The following is a 13,332-nucleotide window of genomic DNA, read 5'->3' as shown; positions in this document are numbered from 1 at the left end:
ATTATGGGACTTTCTAAAAAAGAATCATATAATATAATACAATGGAAACGTATCATTTGCTTATATCTAGAACTTTATAAAAACCTCATTACCTTACACTTTTTAAATAATTCTTATTTTTTTCACATGGTCTGTATTAGAAGAATTTAAAAGAAAAATCCTGTGGACTTTTTACAGCCTGAGTGACTATATTTTACTATTCAAAAATCGGTGCCTTGAAGGGTCACAGGAAGGAGCATGGTATATATTCTTATATTGTGGGAAGTACCTTCAACATTAGTGTAGTATTTTCTAATGAACCACAGGAATCAAAGACTTCTGTCAAGTGTAACTACAAAATATTAGTAAAGAATATATCTTGGTCCTCATTTGTAAATATCTATGGATTTAATTAATACAGTGAGAAGCCATTATGTTCCAAGAAACTTGAAAAGATCTGAACATATTACTTCAATTCAAATAGACCCTGATCTCAAAACTATCATAATCTAATTGGATGACAGACAATAAACTAACACCTCTGATATAGCTATAACGGATACAGTAACACAGTGGTTTGTACCTAACATAGTTCGGAAGAATTGAGATGGTGTCTCAGAACTTATTCTAGATGCAGTGAAGAAAATAGATTAAAGTGATCAAATAGGAGACAGAAAGTCCACTTAGAGCACGAGTGTTTCATATCGAGTATGATATCAAAGTAATCTGAAGTAAGGTAGAAACAGATGGAATGGAAAAGATGGACTCTTGTGTAATATGTTAAGCATGTACATTCTAAACATGTTGGCTGTTATTCAGATATGGACAATAAGGTAGAAGAAGAGTAATAATAATAAATTGAGCAAGAATGATGAGAGTGGATTTAGTAGATAAAAAGCAGGATTTTTGAGGCCTGAGTAATGATGAAAGATAAAGGCATAGAGAAGACAAGTAGAGACTACATAAAGTCAATACAGAATGTATATATATAAATTTGTGAAGATAATTTATTATTTCAAAGCTTCATGTAAATAGCAGTCCTTAAAATTTGAAATTCAGTTGTTGAGTGGGTGTTAACCTGAGCTATACTAATGAATAAGACATGTACCAAGCCTTCCTCATACTGTAGTAGACTGAACATTTGTAAAAAGGGGTTTTGTTCATTAAACATTAGTAAAAAGTGTAGAAATAAAGAACTATTATAGAATACTAGTGTCAGATGAAATGGTCATATCTTAGGATTTGCTTTGTTTTTTAAGAAATTATTAAATTTAAAAGTAGTTTAACATTACAGAAAAGTGAATAAATCATAGGGGCAGTTTTAGCAGCTGTGAGTTTAATTTCTTTTTCCCTACATACTAAAAATATCATATTTTCCTATGCTCACTGGACTTTAGATATAGTCTTTTTTGAAGAAATGTGTCTAGTTGTTATTAAGTTGATTTTTTTTCTCTTTCTGATTTGCGGTAGAATTTTATAAATGCTGGTTGCAGTTCCTAACGACTGTTGCAAATATCTTCTCTCAGCCCATGACTTGCCTTGGTAAAATCAATTTTATTAAAGTATAACTTACATACAATAAAATGAACATTTTTTAAGTATAACATTCCAATGGGTTTTGACAAAAGTATATAGACATCCTTATAACCTTTACTGAAATCAAGATACATAAATTTCTATTACCTCATAGTGATTGTGCTTTTTCTCAATTAATCTCTCGTAATAGACTGTTTGTCTTTTCTAGAAATAAATTAAAAATTTATGGTACTTTCTCTTTCCTGTGTATATATTTTTTCTTGGCATACTGCTTGGCAGTTTACCCACATTTCACACATAGATTTGTTTCACACATCTTTTTCTTGCTATATAACATTCCCATTATAAATATACCACATCTTTTTTTATTTACCCACCTTTCCTTTTATTTCATTCTACTTTTGGTTATTATCATTAAAGTTGATATCAGGTCTTTTTCGGGACATATTTTTTTTTGTTTCCTCTTAGGCACATTCTTTGGAATGAATTTACCATGTCACATAACAGGTAACTTTTTAATTTTATAATTTCTTAATACATTATTAAGAAATTATAAAATCAAAAATGCAAAAATTTTTAAAGAATTTTTTTAAAACTATAAAAAGTTATAAAATTAAAACTGAAAAACTGTATTGGGGTGACATTGGTTAATAAAATTATATAGGTTTCAAAGGTATGATCCAATAATACGTCATACATATATTGCATTGTGTGCTCACCACCCAAAATCAAATCTTCTGCCATCATATATTTGATCCCCTACCCGTGGTTTTACTGTTTTATATTTCCATTAGCAATATAAAAAAATCACAATTTCTAATGTTTTTCCCATACTTGCTAATGTTAGTACATTTAATTTTGACTAGCCTTAGGAATATTAGTAATTTTAGTTTTCATTACCTTGATGACTAATGATATTGATCATCTCATGTGCACATATGCCATTCATGCCTCTTTCTGTGAAACATATGTTTAAATCTTTGACTGTTTTTTAATTGGTTGTTTGGTTTTATTAGTAAATTGTGTGTATATATAAGTAATATATATTTACTAATACATTTAATATACAGAATATATATTCATATATACATACGAAATACATGATCTTTGTTTCAGATATATGTTTAATAAACACTGCCTAGTTCATGACTTTTCACCTTTTAACAGTATCTTTTATAAAGCGGAGTTTTTTATTAGGTCTAGAATCTATTATCTCATTTATTTTCTTGTTGTATCATTTTCATTCATATATATATCTTAACTGTAGCAGCATCATTTGTAATAAGACTTTATTTTATCCCTCAATTTGTCTTATGTTATTCAATTTCAGCAAGCATTCTTCTATCCCAATGAGTTAGTTTATCCTTATTTCAATACAATTTTTTTATAATTTCTATTTTATTGCTAGCCTATTATGATTTGTTTAATTTATTGCCAAGTGTTTCATGTTTAAATGATTTAATTTCAAGTATTTGTTGTTGGTAATCATAAACACAATTTCATATACATATATTAACTTTATTAACTTTTTATCTTGTGCCTTTACTAAGATCACTTACTGATACAAGTCGAAATTTTATAGATTACTTAGATTCTATATTTACTCAATAATGTTAGTTACAAGATGAAGCAATTTAACTTCTTTATTTCTAATCACGATGTCACCAGTAGTTTCTCATCTTATTTTATTGGGTAGGAACTCCAGCACATTGTTGAATATCAGCTATAAAGTAGTCATCTTGCATATATGGTTCATGATTTTAGAGAAAAGCTTTCTGGCTTTTCTCTTTATGTTTGATATTAGCAGAAGTTTTGTTTTGTTTTTGATAAGTTAGTGTCTATCACATCAAGGAAGGTTTCCGTGCTTTTACTTTACTGAAAGCTTTTTAGCATAAATAAGTGTTGAATTTTGACAAAGATTTTTTCTAAAACTATTTGGAAGAAAATATGTATTCTCTCTTTTTCTGTTATAATGGAGAATAAAATTAATTGATTTAAAATATTAAACCAACCTTGAATTCTTAAGATAAATGTCACCTCACGATGCACTGTACTGATAATGTTATTGCTGAATTTGATTTATTATTCTCTTATTGAAGATTTTAATCTATGTTCATAGAGGGTATTGCTTATAATCTTTTTTTGGAATGTGTCTCTTTGATTTTAATATCAATGTAATACTTTCCTTATACAATAGGTAAAGTGTGCTAATGTCTTCCGTTTTCTGAAAAAATCTATCATTTTTCACATCATACTGTGTTAATTGTAGTTTCTTTAACATAAGTCTTTATATCTGTAGTGAAAATTTCCCATAATTTTTTATGGTCTTCAAAACTGACTTCTTCTTTTTGCCTTTGCATTTTATATAAATTCAGCAGGTATTTTTAAATCCTCGAAAATTAAGGTGGGATATGTTCCTTACTCCTACTTTCTCAAAGAGATTGTATAGAATTGATGATGTTTTATGTTTACATATTTAGTCCTGAAAATTTTGCTTTAGAACATTTTGAACTACAAATATAATTTATTTAATGATTGTTGGACTATTCAGCTCTCTGTTTCTACTTGGAGGTATTTTGTTAGTATCTGGACTTTTAAAATTCATCTATTTCATTTAAGTTGTCCAAAATATTTGAGTGAATTGTTGATAGTATTTTCTTATTAGCCTTTCAATATCTGTGATCTTTCATTTCTGATATTTCTAGTGTGTTTTCTTTCTCTCACTGTTTTATTTTTTGTTGTTTGTTTGTTTTGCTTGTCAGTCTGATTATAAGTTCAACAATATTATTAATCACTAAAGAACCAACTTTTGGCTTCACTAACTTCCTCATTGTCTTTTTCTTTTTAGTTCTGTTGATTTCTGATCTTATCTTTATCATTCCTCCCATGAACATTTTGAGTTTATTTAATCGATATTTCCCTAGTTTTATGTTGACATAGATTATATGCTTGAGTTGAAATAGTTCTTCTTTTCTAATATAAATATTTAACATTTAAAAGGTGTGCAGTCTATGAATTATAATATACATTAAACATTTTGCAGACCACCAAGAATCAATATTTAACCACTGAAGATAAAATGTAGAGCATTTATTACTATGTAGAACCATTTATTGTGGTTATTACTTGTATTATGTTTCTATATATAGGAGACTCAATTAGTTAATGTTATAATTGCTTTTAATGTCTATTTTATGAAAGGATTTGTATAAACTTGGTAAAAATAAAATACATTGGTAAAAATAAACAATTTAAAAATACCAATTTTTGTTTATTTTTGTAGAAATCTATAATTAAGACATCTGTGCCTGGTGTTCTATTTTGGGAATGATTTAAGTATGTACTTGTTTACTTTCACAGATACAGGGATATGTAGTTATATATTTCATCTTGAATTAGCTTTGGTAGACTGTATCTTTCACAGGATTAATTCATTTTATTTAAGTTGCCAAATCTACTTTACAGAGCTTTTCAAAATATTCTGTTTTACCATTTTAATATCTCATAAGCTGTAATTACATCATATTTCTCAATCTTGATCAACTTAATCTTTTTTTTCTAGATCTATCTCACAACAGTTTTTTATCTATGTGATTCATCCTCTCCAAAAATCAACTTTTAATTCTGTTCATCTTCTCTCTTATTTTTGTTTTCTATTTAATTGACTTTTGCCTTATTACCTTCTTTCTTCTATTTAGATGCTTCTTTTTTGATGTTTTACATATAGGTTGCCTAAAACAGGGTTCCCCAAACCTGGGCCATGGACTAGTACCAGTCCTTGGCCTTTTAGGAACTGGTCCACATAGCAAGAAGTCAGTGGCAGGTAAGCCAGTGAAGCTTCATCTATATCTGCAGCTTCTCCCTAGCACTAACATCACCCCCTCAGCTCCACCCCAGATTATCACACATTAGATTCTCAAAGGAGCACTGGTACGTGATGCCAAAAAGTTTGGGGAACAGCCTAAAACGTCAAAGCTAGTAATGAGAAATCACTCAACAATAACAACATTCATTCTATTTGGACATACAGAGGATCCACAGCTGAAAGTTCTGGTTTTTATTTTTTGATTTCTCACCTACATGCTGAGCATTACTGGAAATACGACTATAATCATTCTTACACTCATGGATTCTCATCTTAAAACACCTATGTATTTTTAATTCAACATTTCTCCTTCTTAGAAGTCTCATTTGCAAGTCTGTATTCCTGGGATTCCTGTACAGTTTATCAATTGGAGACAATACCATTGCTTATAACGCTTATGCCAGTCAAATATTTCTTATTGGCCTTTTTAGGGCTACGGAATTTCTTCTCCTAGCAGCCATGTCCTATGACTGCTATGTGGCCATCTGTAAACCCCTTCATTACATGACCATCATAAACAACAGGAACTGTGCTATCCTCATTCTCTACTGCTGGATCTTTGGGTTGAAGATTATCATTACACTGCTTCTGTCACTCCAATGCCATAGACCATTTTGGCTGTGATGCATTCTCCCTTTTTAAGATTTCATGCTCAGATACATGGTTCATAGAACAGATGGTTATAACCTGTTCAGTGTTGACATTCACTATTATACTGACAGGTGTCATTCTTTCATACATATATATTATTAGGACAATCTAAGATTTCCTTCTCCTCAGCAAAGAAAAAAAGCTTTCTCCATCTGTTTTTCTTACATGATTGTTATTTCCATCATTTATGGCAGCTGTATTTTCATCTATATCAAGCCTTCAGCCAAAGAAGAGGTAGACATCAATAAAGGAGTTATCTGAGTTCACTGTATCTGTTGCCCCTTTAATGAAGCCCTTCATTTATATTTTGAGGAACAAGCAGGTGAAACAAGCTTTCGATGACACAATAAAAAAAAAATCACATTTATCTTAAGTAAGAGCACTCTGAATTTGAACTATCAAATGAAAATGAAAGATTGTTCCTTGACATTTTTATGGAAGATCTAACTAGTTCTGTCAGGTTAACCTCACAACTCATCAAATCTTGATTTGTGAAACTACTTGAAACAAATCATTTGTTACTCTCATTAAAAGAACATGAAGGAGGGAGCAATTGGGAAGATCATTTTATGAACTATATAAATGTCTAATCAATGTACTATATACTTGAAACAAATTTAAATAAATAAAATTTTTAAAAGAACATGAAAATTATTTCCACTAAACAAAATCTCCCTCATCTCTTATTGTGCTTTTCTAATATAATTTTTAAAAAATGTATAGCATGTTAAATATGGTATTTATATTTCCTGGGAAATTTTCGAAATAATGGTTTTGCTAACCTCCTTTACTTTGCATATGTAAATATGTCGAAACTGAAAAATAAAAGAACTTGGATAGAAATATCCAGTAAAATTAAAACCTGTTGTAACCAAAGTAAGAATATAAATATCAGGAATCTGGAAAAAAAAATATGATGTACGAAAGATATAAGCAAACTAGAATATTTAGAAGATTTACTTCCAGAAACAGAAAAACAAAATTTAGACCACAGCTGCTTGACAGTGGCATGCAAGCACTCATACTAGACACAAACCAAAATAAAACAAACTAAAAAACTAAGAGAATTTTGCTTCCAGATCTGCCAGAATAACTAGTTCATTCCCACATTTTCTGCCTTAAATAATTATATAACTAGATCAACTACATGAGAAAACTTTGACAATAAACAGCTCAAAACTGCATCCCTCTGGAAAAGGAAATTCAGTAAATTAGTCCACAGTTAGCACTAATTCAGTCCACACTATGACTATAAACTAGAGACTAAGATCAACATAATTGTCTCTCTAAGTTGAACTGGGTAGAGACCAAGTCAGCTGAAGTGATTAGCATCTTCTGGTCAGGGCCAAGATCTGGGCAGAAGAAATTCCCCAGGCATCCTTGGCTAATAAGTGATTAACTGAACACATGTAGGGCAAATATAGTCCAGGTGTATCTGTAATAAAGCTAAGGATTCAACAGAAATAGTAGAGATGAAGCATTCTGTGGGCCTGGAGTTTTGGCCGAGCCAAAGTGAAGAGACTTTATTAATATCTTTTGAAGCACAGGCTTCTAGCTGAACACTGGGAAAGCCACTTAGGAGTACCTGAGGAGTAAGGACAACATTCTAAAACAAGAGTCATAAAACTAAGGCCTGAGAGTAAAATATACCCACCACTTGTTCTTGTAAATAATGTTTTATTGAAACATGTTTACTCCTGCTCATATGCATATAGTCTGTGGCTGCTTTTAAAGGCAGAGTTGAATAATTTAACAGATACTTTCTGTCTAAAAGCCAAAAATGTTTACTATCTGACCTTTTACACAAAAGCTCTGCTTACCTTTTGTGTAGAATTTACTTTTCTTATTTTACTTTGTATCATTTGGGAAGAAATAATGAGAGGTAGGTTGGTATGCAATTAGTTACATTCTATAATCTACCCAAAAATCTCCAGAGTGTAACTCAAACATGTTGGCCAGCTAAAAAAAAGAATTAAATTAGCACACCCCTGTGCAATTTCTCTCTTTATCCTTTAATATACATCAAAACAGATTAAAAAAAAATAGACTCACAAATATGGAGAACAATCTGGTGACAACCAGAGGGAAGGAGATTGGGAGACTGGGAGAAAGGGGTGAAGGGTTAAAGAAGTACAAATTTGTAGTTGATAGATGGACATGGGGTTAGGGAGCATAGTACAGGGACTGCAGTCAGCCGTAATATAATGGCTAGGTGTAGAGCCAGATGGGTGATAGAGTAATCGAGGGGATCGTTTCATAAACTATATAAAGGTCTAACCAATGTGCTATATACTTGAAACCAATAATAAAAATTTTTAAAAAGTAATCAGTAAATGCATGAGAAAAGCAGGAGGACTCTTTCATCTTTAAAGTGATTTGGATGATATACCTATAAATATAAATTATTGTTATATCTTCTGATTGGGACTTATCTTCAAAGAGGTTCGCTTGTAGAGAGATTAAAGGAGTGAGCTCATGCTGTGGAGTGTGTTCTTTGGGGTTGAATAAATGTTCGAGAAAGTTAACCCGAATGGAGATCAAATGTAAAAGAGACAGAGATTTACAGCTTTGTGGTTTATGCTTATCTTGGTATTTGATTTCTGTACTGAACATTCTCTTGTTTCTTTGAGGTCAATGCAATTTTTTTAAAGAAATCACTGAAGGCTTGTCTCACTTGTTTGTTTCTCAGAGTGTAAATGAATGGGTTCAACATCGGAGCAGTGGATGTCAGTAGTACTGTCCCAGTCTTATCAGTAGCCACTGATTCCTTTGCTGAAGGCTTGATGTAGACAAAGACGCAGCTTCCGTAGGTGATGGAAACCACAATCATGTGAGAAGAACAGGTGGAAAAGGCTCTTTTCCTTTGTTGGGCAGAGGGGAGTTTTAGAATGGTCTTCATGATGTGTGTGTAGGACAGAACGACACACACAGGCATCAGAATGAAGGTCAGCACAGCACAGACAATAACCAGCTGCTCTATGAGCCACGTGTCTGAACGTGAAATCTTCAAGACAGGAGCTGCTTCACAGTAAAAATAATCAATGACATTTGAGTCACAGAATTTCAAATTGGTAAAAAAAAAAAAAAAAAAGGAAGTAGTGGGAATATGATCAGCAAGCCAGCTGTCCAAACAGAGGACAACCCTCTTGCAGACTCTGTTGCTAATAACGGTCACATAATGCAGGGGTTTGCAGATGGCCATATAGCGGTCATAGGACATGACAGCCAGGAGAAAAAATTCTGTTACTCCAAAGACGTCCACAAAAATAGCTCAAATGATACAAATAGTATATGTAATTGGCCTGTCACCTGATGCTATGTTGTACAAATATCTAGGAATACGAGCAGATGTGTATGAGATTTCTAATAATGCAAAATTCTGTAGGAAAAAGTACATGGGTGTTTTAAGGTGGGAGTCCACAAAAGTGAGAGCTGTGATGGTCAGATTCCCAGTTATACTCAACATGTATGCAAGAAATAGAAACATAAAAATTGGAATTTGAAGTTGAGGGTCATTGGTTAGTCCTAACAGGATGAAAGTTGTTTTTGTGTGGTTTTTCATCACTGCATTTTATTCAATTTAATGTAAAATTTAGATATATCCCATTTGAATAGAGTGGCATCAAAGCCAGATAGCAATAAACAGTTGAGTACTAGAGACAGCAAACTAATTCACATGGAGCTTGCTCTATAAATTAGTAATTGATATTACCAGTGCTCTGTTGGCCTTTGCCATTCAACTATTTATTTTACTGTTTTGCCAGTTTTGTGATAGACTTTAAAACATTGTTTTAAAAATAGTACTACTGTCTCATTTTTGTTTTTTATTTCACAGTTTTATTCTATACCCAAGACTAAATTTTCTCGTGTGGGCAGACTACAACCCATGAGGTGTTGTGATTCAACACAAATTCTGATTGTTCTTATGTCTAAGATTTCTTTTTCAAAGGTCAATATTTAAATTTAATAATTCATTTCATATCTGTCCATGAAGATTTGGCCATGATAAAATATAAATATGTTACCACCAACCTGGGCTCAACTCACAGGCTCTGTTGATCCGTCTATAACTTGTATTGCATTTTGCCACTTTGATCAAATGTGTCTATGTTGATTGTTTTATTTTTTAACATGTAACTTAAACATTGTTGGATGACTCCTCTGACTCTCCTTATGTTTCTCTGCCAGTGTGTAATTTGCACTCGGTATCCACTGGATGTACAATACAGAAAATATTATATTTTATTTATTTTTTCAATTAAGTTTATTGGGGTAACATTGGTTAATACAATTATATAATTTTCAAGTGTACATTATAATTTGACTTCTGTATATTTTATTGTGTATTTAGCACTCAAAGTCCAGTTTCCTTCAGCTACCATATATTTATGCCATTTACCCATTTCACCCTCTTCCTACCTCCCTATATTGACCCCTTTACCCCATCTACTTCACCCCTCCTCACCCGCCCTCTACCCTCTGGTAACCACTACTCTATAGTCCATGCCCATGAGTCTCTATTTGTTTATCCTGTTCCTTTGTAGCTTTAAGGTTTCTATCTCACATATAAGTGATGTCATGTGATTTTCAACTTTTTCTGTCTGGTTTATTTCGCTTAGCATGATTATCTTGAGGTCCATCCTGTTGTCGCAAAAGGCAGTATTTCATCTCTTCTTATGGCTGAGTAATATTCCATTGTATATATGTACCACAGCTTCTTTAGCCATTTTGTCTATCATAGGACACATCGGTTGCTTCCATGTCCTGGCCATTGTGAATAATGCTGCTATGAACATCGGTGTGAAAAATTCTTTTCAGATCTAGGTTTTCAATTCTTTGGGATAAATACCTAGTAGAGGGATTGCTGGATCATATGGTAGAACAATTCTTAGTTTTCTGAGGAACCTCCATACTGTTTTCCATATTGGCTGTACTCATTTGCATCAGTGTCTGAGGGTTCCTTTTTCTCTGTATTCTCTCCAAAATTGTTATTACTTGTCCTGTTGATGATAGCTGTTCTAACAGGTGTGAGATGGTATCTCATTGTGGTTTTAATTTGCATTCCCTGAATAGCTAGCAATGTTGAGAATCTTTTCAAATTTTTATTGGCTATTTCTAGATGCTCTAGGGAGAAGTGTCTATTCAGGTCCTCTGTCCATTTTTTGATTGGGTCATTTGCTTTTTTGTTATTATTGAGTCATATGAGTTCTTTGTATATTTTGGATATAAGGCCCTTATCAGAGATGTTGCTTAAAAATATATTTTTCCATTAGGATGGTTGTCTCTTTACCTTGTTAATGATTTCTTTTGCTGAGCAGAAGCTTTTTAGTTTGATGTAGTCCCATTCATTTATTTTAGCTTTTACTTCTCTTGCCTTTGAGGTCAAATTCATAAAATCCTCTTTGAGTCCAAGGTCCTTGAGTTTTGTTCCTATGTTTTCTTCTATGCTTTTTATTGTTTCAGGTCTTATATTGAGGTCCTTAATCCATTTTGAGTTAATTTTGGTGTGTGGTGATAGACAAGAGTCTAGTTTCATTCTTTGGCAAGTGGCTTTCCAGTTGTCCCAGCACCATTTATTGAAGAGGCATTCTTTATCCACTGTATGCTTTTGCCTTTTTTGGTCAAAAATTATTTCCCATATAAATACGGGTTTACTTCTGGACTCTCGATTCTGTTCCACTGGTCCATGTGTCTGTTTTCCTGCCAATGTCATGCCGTTTTGATTACTGTCATTTTGTAGTATAATTTGAAGTTGGGCAGATTGGCGCCTCCAGCCTCGTTCGTTTTTCTCAGGACGGCTTTGGCAATTCGGGGTCTTTTGTACTTCCATACAAATCTGATGATTTTTTGTTCTATTTCTTTAAAAAATTCTTATGGTATTTTGATGGGGTTTGCATTAAATCTGTATAATGCTTTAGGTAATATGGTCATTTTAACTATGTTGATTCTTCAATCAAGAACATGGAATATGTTTCCATTTCTTTGTATCTTCTTCAATTTCTTTTGATAGGGTCTTGTAGTTTTCATTATATAAGTCCTTCACATGTTTTGTTAAATTTATTCCTAGATATTTTATTCTTTTTGTTGCAATTGCAAAAGGAATTATTTTTTCCACTTCTTTTTCTGACACTTCACTATTAGAGTTTAGGAACGCTATGGATTTTTGAACATTGATTTTGTATCCAGAAACTTTACTGTATTTGCTTATTGTTTCTAGTAGCGTTCTTGTGGAGTCTTTAGGGTTTTGTATAGAGAGAATCATGTCATCCACAAATACTGATAGTTTGACTTCTTCATTTCCTATTTGGATGCCTTTTATATCTTTCTCTTGCCTGATCGCACTTGCTAGGATCTCTAATGTTATGTTGAATAACAGTGACAATAGTGGACAACCTTGCCTTGTTCCTGATATTAGTGGGAAAGTTTTCAGTTTTTCACCATTAAGTATAATGTTGGCTGAGGGTTTATCATATATGGCCTTTACTGTGCTAAGGTACTTTCCTTCAGCACCAATTTTTTTTAAGTGTTTGGATCATAAATGGATGCTGTATCTTGTCGAAGGCTTTTTCTGCATCTATTGATACGATCATATGATTCTTATTTTTTAATTTGTTTATGTGGTGTATCACATTAACCAATTTGTGTATGTTGAATCATCTCTGTGCCTCTGGGATGAAGCCCACCTGATCGTGGTGTATAAACTTTTTAATATGTTGCTGTATTTGGTTTCCTAGTATCTTAATTAGGATTTTTGCATCTGCATTCATGGGAGATATTAGTCTGTAGTTTTCTTTTTCTGTGTTATCTTTTCCAGGTTTTGGTATCAGGGTGATATTGGCCTTATAAAATGAGTTGGGAAATATTGCCCACCATTCAGTTTTTTGGAAGAATTTAAGGAGAATAAGTATTAAATCTTCTTTAAATGTTTGGTGGAATTCGCTGGTGAAGCCATCTGGTCCAGAACTTTTACTTTTCAGTAGGATTTTGATTTTTCAATTTCCAAAATGCTGATCAGTCTATTCAGATTTTCCATATCTTCTTGATTCAGTCTAGGAAGGTTGTATTTTTCTAAGTCCTGGTCCATTTCTTCTAGGTTATTATATTTGGTGTTATATACTTTTTCATAGTATTCTTTTATGATCATTTGTATTTCTGCAGTGTCTGCATAATTTCTCCTCTTTCATCCCTGATTTTGTTTATTTGTGTCCTTTCTCTATTTTCTTTAGTGAATCTAGCCAGGAGTTTGTCAATTTTATTAACTTTCTCAAAGAACCAGCTCTCTGTTGCATTTTTTCCTATTG

At 32.3% G+C, this 13,332-nt stretch overlaps 1 protein-coding gene and 1 pseudogene across 1 annotated transcript; one reads left to right on the top strand and one right to left on the bottom strand.

Annotated features, from left to right (window-relative positions):
* Nucleotides 1–5,675: 5,675 nt before the first annotated feature.
* On the top strand, nucleotides 5,676–6,404 carry LOC107505821 (annotated as a pseudogene).
* A 2,208-nt stretch (nucleotides 6,405–8,612) lies between these two features.
* Nucleotides 8,613–9,593, bottom strand: LOC107505820 (olfactory receptor 6C2-like). Its single transcript, XM_036235858.1, is given in 1 exon segment — nucleotides 8,613–9,593. A coding segment is annotated over 1 exon segment (981 nt).
* Between the last annotated feature and the right edge of the window lie 3,739 nt (nucleotides 9,594–13,332).

Source organism: Rousettus aegyptiacus, unplaced genomic scaffold, assembly GCF_014176215.1.
Source record: "Rousettus aegyptiacus isolate mRouAeg1 unplaced genomic scaffold, mRouAeg1.p scaffold_m13_p_2, whole genome shotgun sequence".
Classification (NCBI taxonomy): domain Eukaryota; kingdom Metazoa; phylum Chordata; class Mammalia; order Chiroptera; family Pteropodidae; genus Rousettus; species Rousettus aegyptiacus.
The sequence above is the reverse complement of the archived record's forward strand: the minus strand, read 5'-3'. Positions and strand labels throughout refer to the sequence as shown.